The 21,129-nt window shown below is 39.9% G+C and overlaps 1 protein-coding gene across 1 annotated transcript; it reads right to left on the bottom strand.

Moving 5' to 3' along the window:
* Positions 1–1,500: 1,500 nt before the first annotated feature.
* On the bottom strand, positions 1,501–17,599 carry LOC117407597 (zinc finger protein 300-like). Its single transcript, XM_059018210.1, has 3 exons — positions 16,923–17,599; positions 12,776–13,096; positions 1,501–2,898 (listed from the first exon to the last, which is right to left on the bottom strand). The coding sequence occupies exons 1-3, from the start codon at positions 17,248–17,250 to the stop codon at positions 2,192–2,194; spliced, it is 1,356 nt and encodes a 451-aa protein (XP_058874193.1). The 5' UTR covers positions 17,251–17,599; the 3' UTR covers positions 1,501–2,191.
* Positions 17,600–21,129: the final 3,530 nt, after the last annotated feature.

Raw genomic sequence — 21,129 nt, 5'->3', positions numbered from 1 at the left:
CCTTACTTATTATTATTATTATTATTATTTATTTCTTAGCAGACGCCCTTATCCAGGGCGACTTACAATCGTAAGCAAATACATTTCAAGTGTTACAATACAAGTAATACAATAAGAGCAAGAAATACAATAACTTTTGTTCAAGTAAAGTACAAGTGTGACAAACCAAAATTCAATAATACAGCAGATAATAGTGATAGTTACATCAGAATGTGATTAAATACAAAGTACTACAGGTTAAACACTTGGCAGATTACAGTATTCTGAAGTACAGGATTAAATGCAGTAAAATAGGGGGCAGATAAGAGCAAAATAAAGCACATTTAAGTGAAGGGTGATAGTGTCCCAGGATACAACAGAGGAGTTCTACAGGTGCTCTTTGAAGAGGTGAGTCTTAAGGAGGCGCCGGAATGTGTTCAGGGACCCTTTCTTTCCAGCGACCATATATATATATATATATATATATATATATATATATATATATATATATATATATATATATATATATATATATATATATTGTGAGGTGGCAGAGAGGGGGTTAAAACCTCTCTGCAGAAAAAACATGTGCGGAATGCACATTTGTCTGGTTTAATTGTTTTGTTTGTTTGTGTTAATTGTTTAATTGTTTTATTGATTGAACATTACCTGCACCTGGCTACTATTGAAAATTGGAGCCAGGTGCAGGGTTTAAAAGGAGAGCAGTCAGTCTGCTCTGGGCGGCTGCTGAAGAGGGCAGAGGCCCGACTGTGCTGGTGTGTGGGTACAGCCGTAATTTAAAAAAAAAGAAAAAGGTAGAGTGAATCCTTTTTGTTGTGTGTGCTGTTTTGTTTGTTTTTGATGCAGGTAAACAGCTTAGCTGTCCTGTTTAGTTTAGGTTCCTGTTTTGTTTTAGTTAGTGCTCAAAGAGAGCTAGGTGTTTGTTTTGTTTATTTTTGTTTTTTGTGTTTATTAAAAATTGCGCAACCGCGCTTAAAAAAAATCAATTTCTGTGTGTTGGGTAAGTGTTTTTAAAGGGGCAACGAACTGTGGTGAGTGCGATTTTATTACAAAATATATATATATATATATATATATATATATATATATATATACTATAACACATTGGGGGAGGGGTTGTATTACAGTCAGAGCCTGTCAACAAGAAAATTAGGTTTGAGGTGTGAAGCTCAGAATTGACCAAAGCTTAGCATTGACTTGAAAGAGCTGGAGACTTGGTCACTGGTGAGGAGTTACATATAATAATCCTAATATTAAAACTAAGCGACTCGGCAATGCAGGAGACAAAAGTGGAATCTTGTAGATGCAATTACAATCTATTTCATAAATTACTAATGTGACGTAACAAAATCAGAATGGTCTACAAGATGATGAATGGTCCAAACAAGATGGAGAAGTGACTCAGAAATGTCTTCATCTAGACAATGTCGGGAAGCTATACAAAAGGCCAACAAGATGCTCGGATATATATATATATATATATATATATATATATATATATATATATATATATATATATATATATAGTGAAAAGTGTTGAATTTAAAATCAAGGAAAGTAATGTTAAAACTTTACAACGTATTAGTAAGACCTCATCTAGAATATTGTGCTCAGTTCTGGTCACCTTGCTACAAAAAGGATATTGCTGCTCTAGAAAAAGAGTGTAAAGAAGAGCAACCAGAATTATCCTGGGTTTAAAAGGCATGTCGTATGCAGACAGGCTAAAAGAATTGAATCTATTCAGTCTTGAACAAAGAAGACTACGCGGCAATCTGATTCAAACATTCAAAATCCTAAAAGGTATAGACAATGTCGACCCAGGGGATTTTTTCAACCTGAAACAAGGACCAGGGGTCACAAATGGAGATTAGATAAAGGGGCATTCAGAACAGAAAATATGAGGCACTTTTTTACACAGAATTGTGAGGGTCTGGAACCAACTCCCCAGTAATGTTGTTGAAGCTGACACCGTGGGATCCTTCAAGAAGCTGCTTGATGAGATTCTGGGATCAATAAGCTACTAAAAACCAAACGAGCAAGATGTTCCGAATGGCCTCCTCTCGTTTGTAAACTTTCTTATGTTCCATCCGTGAGTACATGTTTTTGCTCAGAAGTGATTAGGATTTATCAAGCAAGTTTATTCTTTTGTATTGCTGTATTTGTCAAATTTACTCCTCGTGTTCAGGTGTCCTCAAGTGGCTGAAATTCTGTGAATTCTCTTGTGTCCTGCAAGAGCCTGTAACTGACTGAACTTCTTCCCACATTCAGTGCAGGGATAGGGCTTCACTCTCGTGTGAATTTGATGGTGTCTTTTCAGGTTTGATAACTGACGGAAACTCTTCAGACATTCACTACATTGATAAGATTTCTCTTTTATGTGAGTCCGCTGGTGGATTTTAAAGGAACTTAAATATGTGAAACTCTTCTCGCATTCAGCACAGTGATAAGGTTTCTCTCCTGTGTGAACGCGCTGGTGGATTTGAAGACTTCCTATTCGCGTGAAGCTCTTCCCACACTCAGTGCAGTGATGAGGTTTATCTCCTGTGTGAATGCGCTGGTGACTTTTAAGGTGCGAGAAACGGCTGAATCTCTTCCCACACTCAGCGCAGTGATAAGGTTTCTCTCCTGTGTGAACGCGCTGGTGTGATTCAAAATGTCTTAACCGCATGAAACTCTTCCCACACTCAGTGCAGCGATGAGGTTTCTCTCCTGCGTGGTTTTTCTGGTGCACTTTAAGGTTTTCTAACCGACTGAATCTCTTCCCACACTCAGAGCAGCGATAAGGTTTCTCTCCTGTGTGACTGCGCTGGTGGATTTTAAGCCGTGATAAAAAACTGAAAGTCTTCCCACAATCAAGACAAGGAAATGGTGTCCCTCTCGTGTGATTCCCATTAGCAGCTTGGGGGGAAAAAAAAAGAAGAGGCAAAGGTTATTGTACAGCATTCTTACACATTCACTCTTCTGCAGGGCTTCCCCTCATAACCATGACCAACTCCTAGGAGTGAACTCTGATGAGAATACAGTGAAACCTGCTTAATATCACTCCTGTTCATACCAGCCTCCTTTTATTATCATCACATTGAAATTTGCCAGGCAGAATATAATGGGTGTCAATAAAGACAAATGCTTGAGAATATCAGTTTGATTATCAATACATTATTAATCCAGTTAATATCACTCACATTTACCAGTGACTGATTTCCACCCCACTTAGAAGTACCAGGGTTCCAAAAAATATAGCGTTGTATGTCCCCACGTAGCGTTGCTACAACCGTTTAAAAAATGTACCTGTAATGTTTTTTTTCATTGTTAACATCCTGACAATTTTTTACACTTATTTTAAAATCTGTTTCAAAAGTGCTTTTCAAAATATCCGCTCTGGTGGACTGGGGTTGGAAATCTGTCCTCTAAATCACCGTGCTCAGGCTTATCTGTTCCGTACCACATCACGGATCGTTGTTGCTGTGTTACCTGTTTGACAATGTGGGCGATAATCCTGATGCTATCAGTGCATTAGAGCAGACATCTTGAAAACAGACTTTACAATTATAAACATAAAAAGTTGTCAGTATGTTTACAATGAAATTAAAATGAAATTGGGCAGCAGTGTGGAGTAGTGGTTAGGGCTCTGGACTCTTGACCGGAGGGTCGTGGGTTCAATCCCTGGTAGGGGACACTGCTGCAGTACCCTTGAGCAAGGTACTTTACCTAGATTGCTCCAGTAAAAACCCAACTGTATAAATGGGTAATTGTATGTAAAAATAATGTGATATCTTGTAACAATTGTAAGTCGCCCTGGACAAGGGCGTCAGCTAAGAAATAAATAAATAAAAAAAATGACAGGCAACAGTTGAAGCAACACATGGAGACGTTGTAACGTTAGATATTTTTTCAGAACCCCACTACTTACTCTTTAATAAACCAAAAGAGTAAGATCATGTTAAATGCCCGTTCAGTGCTAGGGGGCGTACGTCCTAAAATAAATCTCACTGTAGCGCCGGCTGTGAGCATCCGATCATTTCAAATTTTATTTTCTATTTTTTTTTTTTTTTTTTTTTTACAGAGTGTTAAAGGGTTTAAGCTCTCAAAATATGTGAATGGTGTATTGGTCACGTCACCTCCTCTCGTTTGTAAACCTTCTTATGTTCTTATTCAATGTCGGATGCGAAAGTCAAACAAGCAAACAAAAAGGTCTGTATTATATTTTTTTATATTGCTTTGATTGGTGCAACTTTTGATGGATACAACATTTAGGGGATCTAAGGACCTATGTTTAGCAAACTAAATCTTACTTTCAATAGTTATTTTCAGAACTGATCGATCGCTATTGAGAACATAAGAACATGGGACTTCCGGTGGCTTCCACCCAAGATGGCGGCTTAGTTTGAGAGCTCCCACACTCATCGCCCAATTTATTAAAAAAATATACTTATTATTTCAGTGAAGGGCACGCTTTGCTACTAGCATTACACAATGGAGACACCAGAGAAAAGGGATTCGTCAGCCATGGACCCGAATACCCCTTCCCCAACTATGAAAGCCAAGAGTAAAAAAGACAGAAAGCAGCTACTTACCTTTGAGGGCACAGCACGGAACGCGACTGAGCCCAGCCGCGAGGATCCACGGGGTCAGACGCTGCCCTGGCTAACAGAGTCCCAGCTTCATTCGCTAAGAGATTTTATTGTGGAATGCATCAGGGAGTGTTTAAAAAGCGAAATCACTGCTGTGATTAAAACGGTTTGTACCGAAATTAAGTCCATCCAGTCTCGGCTGCAGCAAACCGAGGAGAAGATTTCCGTTACTTTCTCCACTGTTGACAAGCAGAATAAGCGCGTAGATATTCTCCAGGCTGCCCAGCGCCAAAACCGGGCTAGCATTGAAGAATCTGAAACGGAGATTGCCTTGCTTAAATCTCGACTGGCTAAGTTAGAGGATAGAAACCGTCGATCGAATTTGTGGATCGTGGGCTTGCCAGAGGGTACCGAGGGGGGGGGGGGGAGGGAGGGGGGGGGGGGACCCTATTGACTTCCTGCAAAAATCCCTACCAATGTGGCTGCCATCTTTGACCGGGCCTACTGAAATTGAGAGGGCCCATCGCATCTATGATGGATCTAGCGCTCGCAGAGACAGGCCTCGCACCTTCATTTTTAAAATACTTCGCTATACTGATCGGCAGCTCATTCTCAGGGCTGCCAGAAATGTAGCTACACCACCCCGGCCAGACGGAAGCTCTCTGCTTTTCTTCCCTGATTACTCCACCTTTACTGCCCAGCGAAGAAAATGATTCGCCCCGGTTCAGAAATCTCTCAGGCAGCTTGGAGTCCAGAACTTCTTGTTATACCCGGCAAAACTGAAGATCATTCACAACGGCCAACCCAGTATGTTTGACTCGGCGAAGGAAGCAGAAAGATTCGTCTTGGGATTATCTAATACTCAATCTATGGACTAAATCTGCTGCATTATTTCAAACAACAGAAATGTGTGGTTTTTTTTTCTTTTCGCTTTTGGAAAACACTGCTGCTCTAATATGGTTAACTGAACCCTACAGCACGGGATCTGCTTAATCGGGACTGTATGTAAGTTACATCCACATGGCAGTGTATGTTGGGGTGTAATTGTTTTTGTATTACAGTACATCTATCTATATATTGGGATGGGGTTAGTTATGCACTGTTATTTAATTTAATTGTATTGCAATACAGACACCCTGATTTTCTTTTCTACGTTGTATTAACCTATTATATATTTCTACCTTCCTGAAGTGCATTATGTTTTGGGTTTTTGGGTGTGGGTTTTGCATCTTGGTTCGAAACCACGGAAGCTAATATTTTTTGTTCTGGCAATGAGGGTCACGGCGGCGCTATGAGCTGCTGCTTCTCTTAGCTAGTCAGTTTTGTAAAAATAGTTCTGTGTTTGTTTTTGTATATCAGATTACATTTATTAGGCAATCGCTTGGGAGCACATTGTTATACCAGTGCAGGGCTATTTAAAACATTTTTTAATTTCGTTTTATTTGATCTGTCCGATGCTAATTCCAGGATATGTTTACTTCTTTCATTGCTGTCTGTAAATTATGCAATCTCTGTTGTACACGCTCAGTACACATGGGAGGAGTGGACCTGTACTGCCTATTTTAAACCTCCATAATGGCTAATTATAATTGTATGTCCTGGAACGTGCGTGGTCTTAACTCACCCATTAAAAGAGCCAAATGTTTTGATTTTTTACATCGTAAAAACGTTACAATTGCATTAATTCAGGAGACCCATCTCAAACCTGCTGATGTCAATAGATTTCAAAATAAACACCATAAAGTAATTGCTCACTCCTGCGCCTTGAATAAAACAAAAGGGGTACTGATTGTGGTTAACAGAAAGATAAATATTACCATTAATAGTTCAAGCAATGATACTGAAGGCCGTTTCTGTCAAGTAATAGCAACACTTAACAGTGTTAAACTGTGCTTAGCATCAGTTTATGCACCCAATGTTTTCGATCCTTGATTTTTTGAGAACATCAGGATTAAGCTATCAGCACTCCCAGATTGTGCACTTGTTGGGGGGGATTTTAATTTGACTTTCAACCCAGCTCTCGATACTTCATCACAGGGCACTGCCCTGTCTCTTACCCCTGCCTCTAAATTCTTTCAAAACTTTGCGCAAGACTTAAATGTACATGATGCTTGGCGTCTGAGAAACAATGGTGTTAAAGATTTCACATTCTTTTCGCATAGACACAAAATATACTCTCATATCGACTACTTTTATATCTCCCCAATTATTATGCATAATATTATTTCCACAGATATATTGCCAATTCTTATTTCTGATCATGCTGCGGTTTTGTATTCATTTGACTTGGTCCCAGGAATTAAGCGTGCTAAACGCTGGCGTTTTAACTCATTCTTAAAACACCTCACAGAGAGTTTGAGAGATTTCCTAGAAATCAATCGTAATACTGCAACCAACCCACATTCATTATGGGAGGTTACTAAATGCTTTATTAGTGGCTGCTGTACAGCCTTTTCTTCTAACTTGAATAAAACACGAAACAAAGACATCCTCCAGCTAGAAACAACTATTTCACAGTTAGAAAAAGAACAGAAGTGTAACTTCTTAAAAAGTAAAGCAAAACAGTTAGCCACCTTAAAGACTGAATTCAAAAATCTTACTAGTAACAGAGCAGAATTTCTGGTACACAAGACAGCTCTATTATGAGCACGCAGAGCGACCTAGCAGATTACTTGCATGGCGATTAAAACAATCCGAACACTTGGCTTCTATTGAGGCAACCAGGGACAGTAATAATGTTGTACTTTCTAAACCAGAGCAGATTAGCAAAGTCTTTCAAGATTTTTATTCTCATCTTTACACCTCTGAAGCTGGTGCAGACTTGGCAAAAATTGAGGATTTTTTAAATCCATTGGAATTGCCTCAATTAACTGTTGAACAGACGGAGCTCCTTTAACGTTGCAAGAATTAGAGGCAGCAGCTCGATCCATGCAGAAGCGAAAGTCCCCTGGGTTGGATGGCATTCCACCTGAGTTATTGCTGGCAGTATGGGATCAAGTTGGTTCATTAATACTCCATTCTATAAATTTTTCACTGCAAACTGGCTCTTTCCATAGAGATCAGAAATCGGCTTTGATTTCATTGCTTGTTAAAAAAGGAGAAGACCCTTTAGACTGTGCCAGCTACAGGCCCCTTTCACTTTTAAATTCAGATCGAAAATTGTTTGCTAAAGCTCTTTCTAGGCGGTTGGAAAAATATATGTGTAACCTAATACATCATGATCAGACCGGGTTTTTAAAGAGCCGCCTTGCTTCAGACAACATATGGCATCCTTTTCATATTATAGACCAAGCCCCCCATCAACCCGCCTCTTGTGCTGTATTTTCTCTGGATGCCGAGAAGGCATTTGATCGCCTGGAATGGAACTATCTGTGGGCAGTTCTAGAACGCTTTGGCTTCGGCCATTCTTTTATCAATATGATCCGCACTTTATACAGCAATCCTACTGCATGTGTGCAGACCGGGTCAATGTTATCCCCTCAGTTTGCACTCAGCAGAGGTACCCAACAGGGCTGCCCATTGTCACCATTATTATTTGTCCTTTCCTTAGAACCATTGGCGCAAGCTATTAGACAAAGTAACAATATAGCTCCCATTACTGTACAGAGCTCCAAACACCACATATCACTCTATGCTGATGACATTGTATTGTTTCTATCTGATATTTCTGATTCAGTCCCTAACACACTGCATTTAATTGATCATTTTGGTAAACTCTCTGGATATAAAATAAACTGGTCTAACCCTTTGCAGTCCATTTATTAAGCGCGCGTCAGGCGCGTCAGATCCAATTTATTTTCACACGCGCAGTTAATTTTAGACGCGCTGTTTAAAATGTATTTTTTTTCCAGTCAAACGGGTTTAAATGGCCCTGCATATCAACAAAGCACTCACTAGGCTTCTCCAGCCCCACCCCACCCTTTCGTTCGCTATCGCTTTCATCTATGTAAGAAATAAATAATAATAATAATAATAGTCGTACATGCCGATCGATCAACCGGATCATTCGTTTTATCACCAAACTCCTCAATAATGCGATCCAAGTCATTATTTTATTACTATAACATCTGAAAAAAGCTCTGCAAATGTCCATCATAGTCTCTGTGCGCTGACGCACTCAGCCAGCTTGTTTACTATGAACGCCCCGTTATCTGATACCTGATACCATGTATGACTATTCATGAGATACACCTTTTTTTTTTTTTTTTTTTCGACTTGTCTCGGCTCCTGTCGCTCCCACTCGGCAATTGAATGGTTTTCTCGGCTTTTTCCGGAGAAAAAACGACTAGAAACCCGTTTATTGCGTTGCTATAATGATGTCGGACCCAGTCCGACAAAGGACCTGAGAGGAATAATTGCAATGTCGGACCCAGTCCGACAATGGACCGGAAAGGGCTAAGTCTGTTTATATGCCTTTGAATCGTATCACCACAACAACTCCTCTTCCCCCTCATATCTCTATTCGGCCGCAGCTCACAGGCTTTACATATTTGGGCATTAAGATATCCCCAGCAGATTCGTATAGAAAATATGCTTTAAAGTTCTAAATAAAATCAAAACAGATCTGACTAGATGGTCTCCATCACAGGTTTCATTTCATGGTAGGATTTCTGTTATAAAAATGAATATACTGCCTCGTATTAATTTCCTATTTTCTATGATCCCCATTTCATTACCACAAAAGTACCTTGAACAAATAAATTCTATTGTAACTGGTTTTATTTGGAAGGGTAGGCGACCCAGGATTCGGTTGACTACCTTGCAGCGCCCTAAAACAATGGGCGGCCTGGCAGTACCCAATTTTAAATATTACTACTGAGCTTTTCAGCTAAGGGTATTTAAAACGTGGCTGGATTCAGGGTCTACAGCTTCTTGGCGACCAATTGAGGAAGCCTTAGTTAAGCCAATCAAACTCCAGGATCTTCTATTTTCTGCCCCTATGGATAGGGCTATTTCTCTTCGATTGGGTCCAATCATTGCAAACTCATTAGTTATTTGGAAGAAAGTTAACCGATTTCTTGGCAGCCCCCCAAAACTTCATAAGCTTTCACCTATACGGAACAATCCCTTTTTACTGACAGGCTCTCAGCCTTCTACTTATCCACCCTGGTCCTCCAGACATACTCATATTCTTAGTGATATCTTTGATGATAATGGCCTTCGCACGTTCCAGGACCTCAAGGATAATCACTCGCTCCCTGGTTTTACCTATTTCATGTACCTCAGACTCCGCTCAGCCCTTCGTGCCTATGGGGTGCCATTGGACTCTATGTTACCTAGCCACCCTGTGACTAATATATTTGCTTCAAGTGTCACTTCAAGAGGCTTAGTTTCTTCTTTATATCACTTTTTAATAGCTCCCTTCCAGTTACCTTAATATGGGATAGAGAGCTTGAAAAACTGGGCGGTAGTCCTGATTGGGAAGCAGTGTGGGACAATGTCTTTTCGTCCTCAAAAAATCTAGCACACCAGCTAATTCACTTTAAACTAGCACACAGAATATGCGCTACACCACACCGACGATTCCAGATGAAGATCGTTTCAGATCCTCTCTGCCATAAATGCACTCAGGGTTGTGGCCGGAACGTATCTGCATATGTTCTGGGAATGTCCTGAAATCGAATGCTTATGGAAGTATGTGGCCACTGTGCTTTCTGACGTGATGGGTGTGAAAGTGCCACTGAGTCCCCGACTGCTCCTTCTCAGCGATGACTCCCAAATGAATATTAGCCTTCAGACACGACGGCTCTTGTTGGCTGGACTAACAGCAGCTAAAAAGTCAATCCTGCGAGGTTGGGTGGAGACAGAGGTACCCTTAGATCGTGTCTGGTTGCACTCATTTGCAGATATTGTGTTGGTGGAGAGAAGTACAGCTAGATTACATCATGCCAGTGCAAAAACTGTAACGGCATGGACAGATGCCTTTTCTTATCTCAGAAGTTTATTTTAATTAGGCCCTAGGCCCTAGGCCCTCCCCCCCCCCTTTTTTTTTTTTTTTTACTTGTTTTAGAGCTCCCAATTGTTAGTTTGTATTCATTTGTACTATGCCCAACTATTTTACTTTTTTGTTATGGAAAACAAATAAAAAACTGTTCAAAAAAAAAAAAAAAGAACATAAGAAAGTTTCCAAACGAGAGGAGGCCATTCAGCCCATCTTGCTCGTTTGGTTGTTAGTAGCTTATAGATCCAAGAATCTCATCAAGCAGCTTCTTGAAAGATCCCAGGGTGTCAGCTTCAACAACATTACTGGGGAGTTGGTTCCAGACCCTCACAATTCTCTGTGTAAAAAAGTGCCTCCTATTTTCTGTTCTGAATGCCCCTTTATCTAATCTCCATTTGTGACCCCTGGTCCTTGTTTCTTTTTTCAGGTCAAAGAAGTCCCCCGGGTTGAAATTGTCTATACCTTTTAGGATTTTGAATGCTTGAATCAGATCACCGCGTAGTCTTCTTTGTTCAAGACTGAATAGATTCAATTCTTTTAGCCTGTCTGCATACGACAAGCCTTTTAAACCCGGGATAATTCTAGTTGCTCTTCTTTGCACTCTTTCTAGAGCAGCAATATCCTTTTTGTAACGAGGTGACCAGAACTGAACACAATATTCTAGGTGAGGTCTTACTAATGCATTGTAAAGTTTTAAATTCAACACTTCTCACAATATATCCAAGCATCTTGTTGGCCTTTTTTTATGGCTTCCCCACATTGTCTAGATGAAGACATTTCTGAGTCATCATAAACTCAGATTACATACAGATTACTGTATACTGTCTCTGTTGTACCATCGCATATGCGGTAGTAACGCAATGCTTGGGCACGCTGTGTTGGACCAATTGCTTCCGACATGTTAGGATACTTGTGGGAGGGTTTAGTCTCTCAAAATGTGTGAATGGTGGATTGATCATGTCAATCAAAATGGTGAATGATTGATGCCTAAACTGGCCTATAGGACTTCTCCGCGTTGTTCAGTCTGGAATCCAATAAGTCAAATAAACAAACAAACTGAAGAGTTTTATATTTCGGATCGTGGTTTGATTTGAGCAAATCCTGATGGCTACAACATTTAGCAGACCCACAGGAGATATTCGTCAAATTTTATTTTCAACAGTTATTTTCAGAACTAATCAGTCGTTATTGATTGCTGTATACTGTCCCAGACTATGCTGCACAATCCGCAGTAAATAATAATAATAATAATAATAATAATAATAATAATAATAATATAAAATATGTTGGTGCCTTAAAGGCTGCGAGTGAGAGTAATCGCTTACAAAATTTTAGGACGTGTGTAGGGGGTTCAGTCTTTCGAAACTATATTTTGAATTTAGTTTTTGTCTACATTTATCGACCCGACGATGTTCTGTTTTAAATGTTTATTATTTATTAATACTAATATTGACACAGCCATGACAGACGCATACCAACTCCTACTTTTTTTATCTCCACAGATAGTTAACATATCAGCAATGCCAGACGCATGCAATTTGTCTAATTAGCATGTTAGGAAATTAATTTGAGGGCTTTAAAAGTGGCACAGAAATTGCGATTTCATTCCCCCCCCCCCCATTTAATCTGCAATATCTGAATCAGTGGAGTATTGAACAACATTGAAAATTCAGATTGTGCTGAAAAAAAACAATATATAGGTTTATAATTATTATTATTATTATTATTATTATTATTATTATTTATTTCTTAGCAGACGCCCTTATCCAGGGCGACTTACAATCGTACGTTTCCTTTAGAGACGTGTGAGAAATTTGACTTTTAAAGAATTCGATTGAAAATTCAAGAAAAGCTCCAGCACTGGGGGTGGAAAAGCGCTTGGCAGCGACAGGGTTAAAAAGTATCTTCTGGTGACACTTAGCAACTCGACTGGATTTGGCATCACCCATTGATGAGTCATGTGATCCCAGCACCACTATAAAGCTGTGGGAGCAGCACAACTGCAAACAGTCTACCAGAAACAGGGAAATGCAAAGATCTAACTGCATTCAGAACAGGCAAGATAGTGGGTGCACATCTAGCAGGGTCACAGCAGCAAGGATAGTTATGTTGCAAGCCATTGACATAGTGGCTGGGCAGCCTCCCTAGCTTAAATTCAGGTAGAATGGCCAAAAATATGAATCTTCAGCACACTTCTAGAGTTTAGTAACCAGTTTCTACAAAAATAATAGACAGCTCAATGTTTCTTGTTTTGTATAATTACCTCTAAATCCCAGTTCACATTCAGGTGGACAATCATCACACAGGCTGGATCCCAGCTGGTTGTTCTCCTCAGGTGTACAGACATTATTTTCAGCAGGAACTTCCTCTGCGATGGGGACACATTCCTGTTCTGTGAATTCCTCTTTAATAGGAACACATTCCAGTCGAGGGACCTCTTCATCTTTAACACATGTCAGCTCTGTAACCTGCTTTAGACTTGCACACCACTCCCGGTGAAAGGACTCCTCTTGTGTGTGAACTGCTTCTATCCTTGGCCCCTCCTGTGCTTCAGATTTAGGCACAGCATGGCTCTCTGTGGGATCTGTGTGAAAGAAAATTGTACAAAATTATAACTTACTTATTAGCCAGGTTCCTCTACAAAGCCAGCCCCTTGTCAGAATTCTACTGAGAGATGTCATTGGGTCATTAAACTGAAACATGAGGAGGTGTTTTTATTTTTTATTTTACTTAAAGCTAAGGAATACAGTGAGTATCCTCTACTAACACAACCAAGTGAATACACTCTTTACACCCAGGAGCTTGACAGTGGAAGTGGACAGCGAGCTACCAGGAAGACAAAGACCAGCCCTGCAGGTGTCTGCTTGAGCTCACTGGGCTCCTGGCCAATAGATACAAATCATGAATGATGACCTCTAGAGACTTCTACTTTTTTAGACACTACAGGATGGTGAGCTGGGGATGAGGCTGGATCCAACATTGTGTCTAAAGTATCTGTGGTAGAGGGGTGATCAATGCCTCAAATTGAAGCTGATTTTCTTTTTTTTTTTTTTAATTAAAAAAATAAAATAAATAATTTCACCCCACCCACATTTCCGTGTTTTATATTTCTGTTTTCTTAAGAGATGTTAGTTTCTGAGCCGTCATCATCAGCTAGATGTTAGTTTCTGAGCTGAGCTGACCCGAGCAAAGAAATTACTTCATACAGCACAGATAGCTTACGTAATTTCCTTGACCACATTTGGTCTTATTTCCCTAGCATGAGACAAAGCACATTCAGAGTTACATTTGCATTTTTTCTTCACTTTTCCAATGTCAGCAGAAACCCAGATAACAAGAAGTTACATTTGCAAACAATGATATCAGTTTTGCTCAATTCTCACAGGCAGCAAAGCGCTCTACCCACACATCACAAGGTCGAACAACAAGACTGGTGATTGCAAACGGCTGATGTGCACCAGCTATGCACAGCTTACTTTTAAGAGTTTATTAACCCTGCGTTGATTTCAGATATTACATTAAACACAGGAAAATCACACTATGTTTACAGACAGTTTTAATGATGTCTTTACCATTTAAATGGGAAGCATAACTAACAGTAGTATAATGGAAAAGGATCAAAGGCTGATGAAACAGTAAGAGCTTCTGCAATTTAACTGGAACAATGTGTACCCTGTCCCACACAAGGTGCGTGGTTATCAGAAAAAGCCTACGTGTTGCATTAGTATAGTGTATTATTATGCGTTCTGCAACACTTCCCTAAAGTTATAGCATGTTAACAAAAGTAAATGGTTTTAGAACTAGTTTCAATCGGTTTGATTATGGTTTGTATATGGCCTCAAAACAGCTTATTAAGCAGAAACAATTTATGTGAAAACAATAGTGTTCTCTGTCCCAAGGTGACAGCTGCACTCTGAGATATTATTATTTATTTGTTTATTTAGCAGACGCCTTTATCCAAGGCGACTTACAGAGACTAGGGTGTGTGAACTATGCATCACCTGCAGAGTCACTTACAACAACGTCTCACCCGAAAGACGGAGCACAAGGAGGTGAAGTGACTTGCTCAGGGTCACACAATGAGTCAGTGGCTGAGGTGGGATTTGAACCCGGGGACCTCCTGGTTACAAGCCCTTTTCTTTAATCACTGGACCACACAGCCTCCTATATGAAAAGCCAGTCACTCCCTACAAGGCCAGGGCAATATATAGGCAAAAATCCTTACACATGCTTGTCAAGGTTAAGCCACCTAATACTAGATTTGTGCCGGCTACTTAATATAAAAAAATAACAATTATTATTTTCGGGTATAATCATTCAGTACATTGTTGGCTGTGTTATTGTACTCTCAAGGCGATATATAGTACATAATACTTATACAACACACATGCACCCAAAAAAAAAGTGTATTCCTTTTGTTGCAATATCATAAAATATGTACCCAGGTGCTTGTCAGAGATATTGGGAGTTCATGTGAGGCTGTACGCCTTTAAGAAGAAAGCCATGATGGGATAGCAACTGAAATTGTCAGCTGATATACAAATGCTTAAGTGCAGAGAGGTGCTGTATGTTATTAATACCAGGTGAATATGGTAACCCCAGTTTCATGCAACAGTTGTGACGGTGACCAAGCGTGTGCGAGTACTCTTGTGTAAAAAATTGTTAAAAATGAACAGTTGCATTTCATGAAACTTAGAACAAGAACAGCGAAAACATAAACACACACTTATGGTTTGTGTGTTGCACACGTGCATCAATAAAACACCCTGAAAACGTAATTATTTTAATGAAGGGCTGTAATGCAGCAAAAACCTCAATAATTAAACAAAAAAGGAAGTGAAAAAGGCTACCATACCAAGCTGATTTTTTTGGGGGAACTCCAACAAACCTGTGTCATCTTTCACCAGATAATATCATAGGGTGCTGTAACTGAAATACAATGATTCTTAGTTGTAAATCTCCCTCCCGACCTGTGAGGGCGCTAAGCAGCGAGAACAGAGTTCCTTGGACGGGCTGGCCTGACAGTTCTTTCCCAGGGTTCAAGGAAGTTAGCCAGCCAGGAAGGGGGCGAGACTCCATTGCAAGAACGCATTGACCTGGAAGGGAAACGACGTGGCGGCCGCAGATTGGAGAGGCGGCTGCACTCGTTTACCAAGGGGTCATGTGTGACGGCATAAAAGGGGACGGAGAATCGTAATCTGTTCCTTCGCGCTGTTTTGTATTTATAAACTGAGAAGGACTGTGAGAGACCCCGTTCCAAAAGGTAAAAAGTACAGTGAGTGTTTTGTCTGTTTGGTCTTGCATGTTACCAGACAGCTAACACAGTTCCAGAGCTGTCGCCAACGGCCAGCACTAAGCCGGAACATCACTTCACCAATACTCACTAAATAAAAACATACATGGCTAAAAATCGATGGCACAGGGTATGTATCTAAAATTCAAATTATTATTATTATTATTTGTTTATTTAGCAGACGCCTTTATCCAAGGCGACTTACAGAGACTAGGGTGTGTGAACTATGCATCAGCTGCAGAGTCACTTACAACTACGTCTCACCCGAAAGACGGAGCACAAGGAGGTTAAGTGACTTGCTCAGGGTCAAACAATGAGTCAGTGGCTGAGGTGGGATTTGAACCGGGGACCTCCTGATTACAAGCCCTTTTCTTGAGACGTAATTGTAAGAGACTCTGCAGCTGATGCATAGTTCACACATCCTAGTCTCTGTAAGTTGCCTTGGATAAAGACGTCTGCTAAATAAACAAATAATTAAAAAAAAAATCAATTCAGACTCCTAGACGCCCCCGGTTGAAAACCCTGGATTTAAAGTACCTCTCAGCTAACCTGAGACAGCTGTGTGTGATTTACTGTGAGAAGGCCGGTATAAAAGCCCTGAGTAAACAAGCCTGTGTGGCTGAGCGAGGGTGAGGACCTGTTTAGAGGCGAGTCCTGACAAAGAGACTGTATTACTGAAATCAGTGAACTTGAATCTGTGTTTTTGTAACTTTATTATTGTGAATGTTTGGATTTTGTCAGCAAGCAGATTAGCTATCTGACAGCCAATTAGTCTCACTGGCACTATAGGCTTGTTCAATTTACCAAACAGTTTACCCTTTACAAGACCAGAAGGATAGCCATTTCAGTCTCTTTATTAGACTGGGCAAGGTTTACCAATATAAAATAGTACTTTCTTGTAGTTTGTAGAATACTCTTTTAAATCATAATTAGACTAGGTGGTATTACAAACATAGACTAGTACTTTCTTACACTCTAAAGAATTAATTAGATTGGTCTGCTATTAGGACAGTAGACTTTAAAAGTGTATGAAGAGAAATTAAAACAAACAATACTGACTAATAAGTTATAAAGAGTTGGAATGACCAAGCAATACCATGAAAAAAATCAATCTTACCTTGAAATAATCCCTGGTTCTCGTTCCTCTGAAAGTCTTGTTCATTGCAGTCGGGGTTCATGTTTCTGAGAGGTTGTTTAATGTCTGCATCTGCAGCGTTCATGCATTCCCGCACCGCTTTCAACTCGCTCTCTGATATTTCCAATCTCAGCTTCAGACTTTCATTCTCTTTCTCCTTTCCAGCCATTTCCATTCGGAATTCAGTGAATTTGCCGCCGACAACTTTTGTGATTTGGCACAAGACGGTGTCTACAGCCGCTTTCACTGCGTGCTCGATGGTAGAGGCGAGCTCGTCTTGAAAGAACGACACGGAGACGCTGACGTCCATCTTCACTGGTTTCAGTTTGAGACTCCTCTTTTTTATTTATTTTTATTCATATAAAATCCGCACTTCTGATGTGATAAAGAAAGAAATCAAACAGCAGACTCGTTTGACTTTGCAAGCAGTAATTTTCGTCTTTGAGAATCCTGCCGAGCTCTGCTATCGCGTTTGTTTTCTCAGTATAAAAATGACTTGGCAAGTTCAACTTCCTTATCTGTTCTTAAATTAAACAGAAGAGGAACTATTTGTCTCAGAACTCCATGTAGGTAATAAACGTATAAAAATAATAATTAGGAAGCATTTTAACCCAGCCTAATACTTTAAACAGCAGATGATAAACTCACGAGCAGCTGTAATATTATCTCTCTCTTCCCAGAATAAGCAAACGCTTCTATTTCATGAAATGAAATGGAGCGTCACTAGCAGTGGGCGTGGCTGGTCGGAACCGTCGCGTATTATTGGCTGTAGAAACTCTACTAACCCAGCTTGCGAATTCGATTGGCGGGATCGCGTTGAGAAGAGGAGGTTATGAAACTGGGTACCGGAGTTCGCCATGTGGGATCCCAGTGCGTTGTGTTTTACTGTGCAGTATCCTCTGGTGGCTCTGCAGTGGCGCCAGTTTCGCCTCTCTGCTTTGTATTTTGAATATGCTGCTCGCCACTTGTGTTTTGTTAGATGTATTAACGGATACGGCTGTTTTGTTTTCTTTTTTTTAATGGTTTTAATTGAAGTGGCGGTGAGTTGGCGAGAGAGAGATGCTTCTCCTAATTTAAAGGGCAGCAGTGTGGAGTAGTGGTTAGGGCTCTAGACTCTTGCCCGGAGGGTCATGGGTTCAATCCTAGGTAGGGGACACTGCTGCTGTACCCTTGTGCAAGGTACTTTACCTAGATTGCTCCAGTAAAAACCCAACTGCATAAATGGGTAATTGTATGTAAAAGTAATGTGTAAAAAAAACTAATGTAATTGTATGTAAAAATAATGAGATATCTTGTAACAATTGTAAGTCGCCCTGGATAAGGGCGTCTGCTAAGAAATTAATAATAATAACATTGGTATTTTAGTCATACTGCAGTACAGTACAGAACACATCAATTTCAAAACGCACTTTGAATACTGAAGTTCAGATTACACGTACATCTACAGGAGAGATGTTTGATGCGGTCGTGCCATCGTTATCAAGGCACTGGCCTCGGCTAAATCATAATGATTTATTTAGCCTCTCTTACACGTTGCTTTGTCGCAAAATAAAATGCATTTCATTCCTCGTTGCATGCATGCATTCATTCCCACGTCCCGCTGGTATCGATACTAACCTCTGAGCTTCAAAATCTTTACTGTAATTGCAGACTAAAAGACTACGAAACGACTTATTAGCGACTTTTTTGTAACAAGATGAGGAACATTAATACTGTGGATTAGAAAGAAGTACGTATCATTTTAATAACAAGGAAGTACACATTCCCTTGGTAGTCCGCAGTTTAGCGAACCCATCTTAATATTCAAATTCCAAACCGCTAGTGGAAGCGGCTTGAGGTGCAAGCTGCAGTTTAGCGGAACCAATTGATGCACTTTTTACAATTCTATAGAAGAGACGCCACGTTTTCAATATTATTAGATCATTTTAGGTAGGAGTTTGGAGGGTATTGCCCTCGATCGACGCATATTGTAGCGATCTCGATTGACGCAGACAGGCGCATCACACAGGGCGAGGCAGTCCGCACACATCGGGAACCTGAGACCCAAGAATTGAGCTGCGAGTCTCTGTATAGCACCCATTTATCTGAGTGGCAGGTAGTGTGTATAGGCAGCTGCTTTGGTTGATTATTATTATTATTATTTATTTCTTAGGTGACGCCCTTATCCAGGGCGACTTACAATTGTTACAACATATCACATTATTTTTACATACCCATTTATACAGTTGGGTTTTTAATTGGAGCAATCTAGGTAAAGTACCTTGCTCAAGGGTACAGCAGCAGCGTCCCCCACCTGGGATTGAACCCAATGCCCTCCAGTCAGGAGTCCAGAGCCCTAACCACTACTCCACACTGCTGCCCGTGTGATGTGTTTAGTACTGTCTGTATTTCAATTTAATATCAGCATTTAAATGATATCTAGAGGTTTTATTTCTGACAAACGTCATATTTTTAGTAGAATGTGAAACGAGCCGATTAACTAAGACTTCTTTCTATTCCAGCGAGTAACGTGCAAAATAAAATTAATTCCTGTGCATTTAAAGTAGTGCTCTTGTAATAATGCGAGCACAGCATTACTCATGACTTCATTATTTTATTTGACCAGTTGAGCCGCGGGTGATGCCTTTGATTTGTGAAACGGGTAGTTTAGTGTTGTAGCTTCAACCTCCAAGAAGCGAGCATCACTGTGGGATGTACAGGTAGAAGAATATTTGAGCTTTTTTTGTCAGCATCACGTTTTCATAATTAAATGAAGAAACGGAGATAGTTTAATGACGCTAATGACGACATTAAAGGCAGGCAGAGCGCTCACGAAATACAAGCCGAAAAAAAAAAATTATGCAATTAGCCAGCGTGTGCAATTTCAGTAACATTTTTATTATACACCTGATAATTGCATACAATTGTGAAGTTTTTTTTTTTTTTTTTTTTTTTAAGAAGTAGTATGTTGTTCCTTATTCTGGTTAAATTAAAATCTATGTTCCTTATTCTGTGTAAATTAAAATCTGTGTTCCTTATTTTGGGTAAATGCACACAACCGTGAGGCACGCAGCATTTTGCAATGAACAGGAATCTACTGCATGTTCATTTTCATAAAGAATGCGCTTCAATGTAACAGGAGTATGCAATTATCATGTATGCAATTAATAAGAATGAACTTTACTTGTATCATTCTTAAACCTCTAAAATGAACCTACAGTAATATTATATCGGCACACCACGGCTAAATTGTAAACAAATAAAATCTCTAAGTGTAGTTTTTTTTTCTTTATTTACCAGAATTTATATTCACTGACTGCCACAACACTTAAACACGGCTCTTACAATTAAATACATTTCCTCTGCAGCAAGTATTAGTCCCCCACCTGTCCCCCTCCCTCAAATCCTATGCAGCACAGGCTCTGTGGGTCTAGGTGCCCTAATACTGCTGCGCATGAAGTTATGAGTTAAAGTAAATCTCAAGTCTGGAGAAATTATATATATATATATATATATATATATATATATATATATATATATATATATATATATATATATATATATATATATATATTCAGTGGTTGCAGCTGCCAGCTGGCATGATGTCACATCACATCCGCTATCTCAGTAAAGGAATTGGACTTGCACATTAGGACTAAATCTTAGGGAACAAAATGTTTTCAGACAGAAAAGAAATCCTCCAAAATTAAAAATGTACCTTTAAAAAAAAAACTCTGCCCATTTCTTACGCCCAGATTGTCCTGAGCAGAGACGTAAAACCTCTAGATCGGGAGGGAACACCTCTGATCTGGCAGCACTGTAAGTGGGGTAAGTTAAGGTTTATTTTAGACAGTGCGTGACTGACATTGGTATTTGAGTTGAGGGTTGTGTTGAGTTCACAGGGCTGTGGCTTGCAAGGAGTCTCACAGCTGGCCAATGGGCTCTGGACTCTTGACCGGAGGGTCGTGGGTTCAATCCCAGGTGGAGGACACTGCTGCTGTACCCTTGAGCAAGGTACTTCACCTAGATTGCTCCAGTAAAAACCCAACTATATAAATGGGTAATTGTATGTAAACATAATGTGATATCTTGTGACAATTGTAAGATATTCTGGATAAGGGTGTCTGCTAAGAAATTAATAATAATAATAATAATAATAATAATAATAATAATAATACAGCCCTGAGTATGCATAGGTAGGGTGTTGAAA

The sequence above is a fragment of the Acipenser ruthenus genome, chromosome 58 (assembly GCF_902713425.1).
Source record: "Acipenser ruthenus chromosome 58, fAciRut3.2 maternal haplotype, whole genome shotgun sequence".
Lineage (NCBI taxonomy): Eukaryota > Metazoa > Chordata > Actinopteri > Acipenseriformes > Acipenseridae > Acipenser > Acipenser ruthenus.
Note: the sequence above shows the minus strand (reverse complement) of the source record. Positions and strands in the feature narration are given on the sequence as shown.

Bases quoted from the DNA above. Each gene is read 5' to 3' on its own strand.
- LOC117407597 (XM_059018210.1), bottom strand. From the start codon at position 17,250: ATGGACGTCAGCGTCTCCGTGTCGTTCTTTCAAGACGAGCTCGCCTCT. The intron at 13,097-16,922 runs GTAAGATTGATT...TCTTTCACACAG, and splicing joins GAACCAGGGATTATTTCAAG to ATCCCACAGAGAGCCATGCT. The intron at 2,899-12,775 runs GTAATTATACAA...TTTCCCCCCAAG, and splicing joins ATGTGAACTGGGATTTAGAG to CTGCTAATGGGAATCACACG.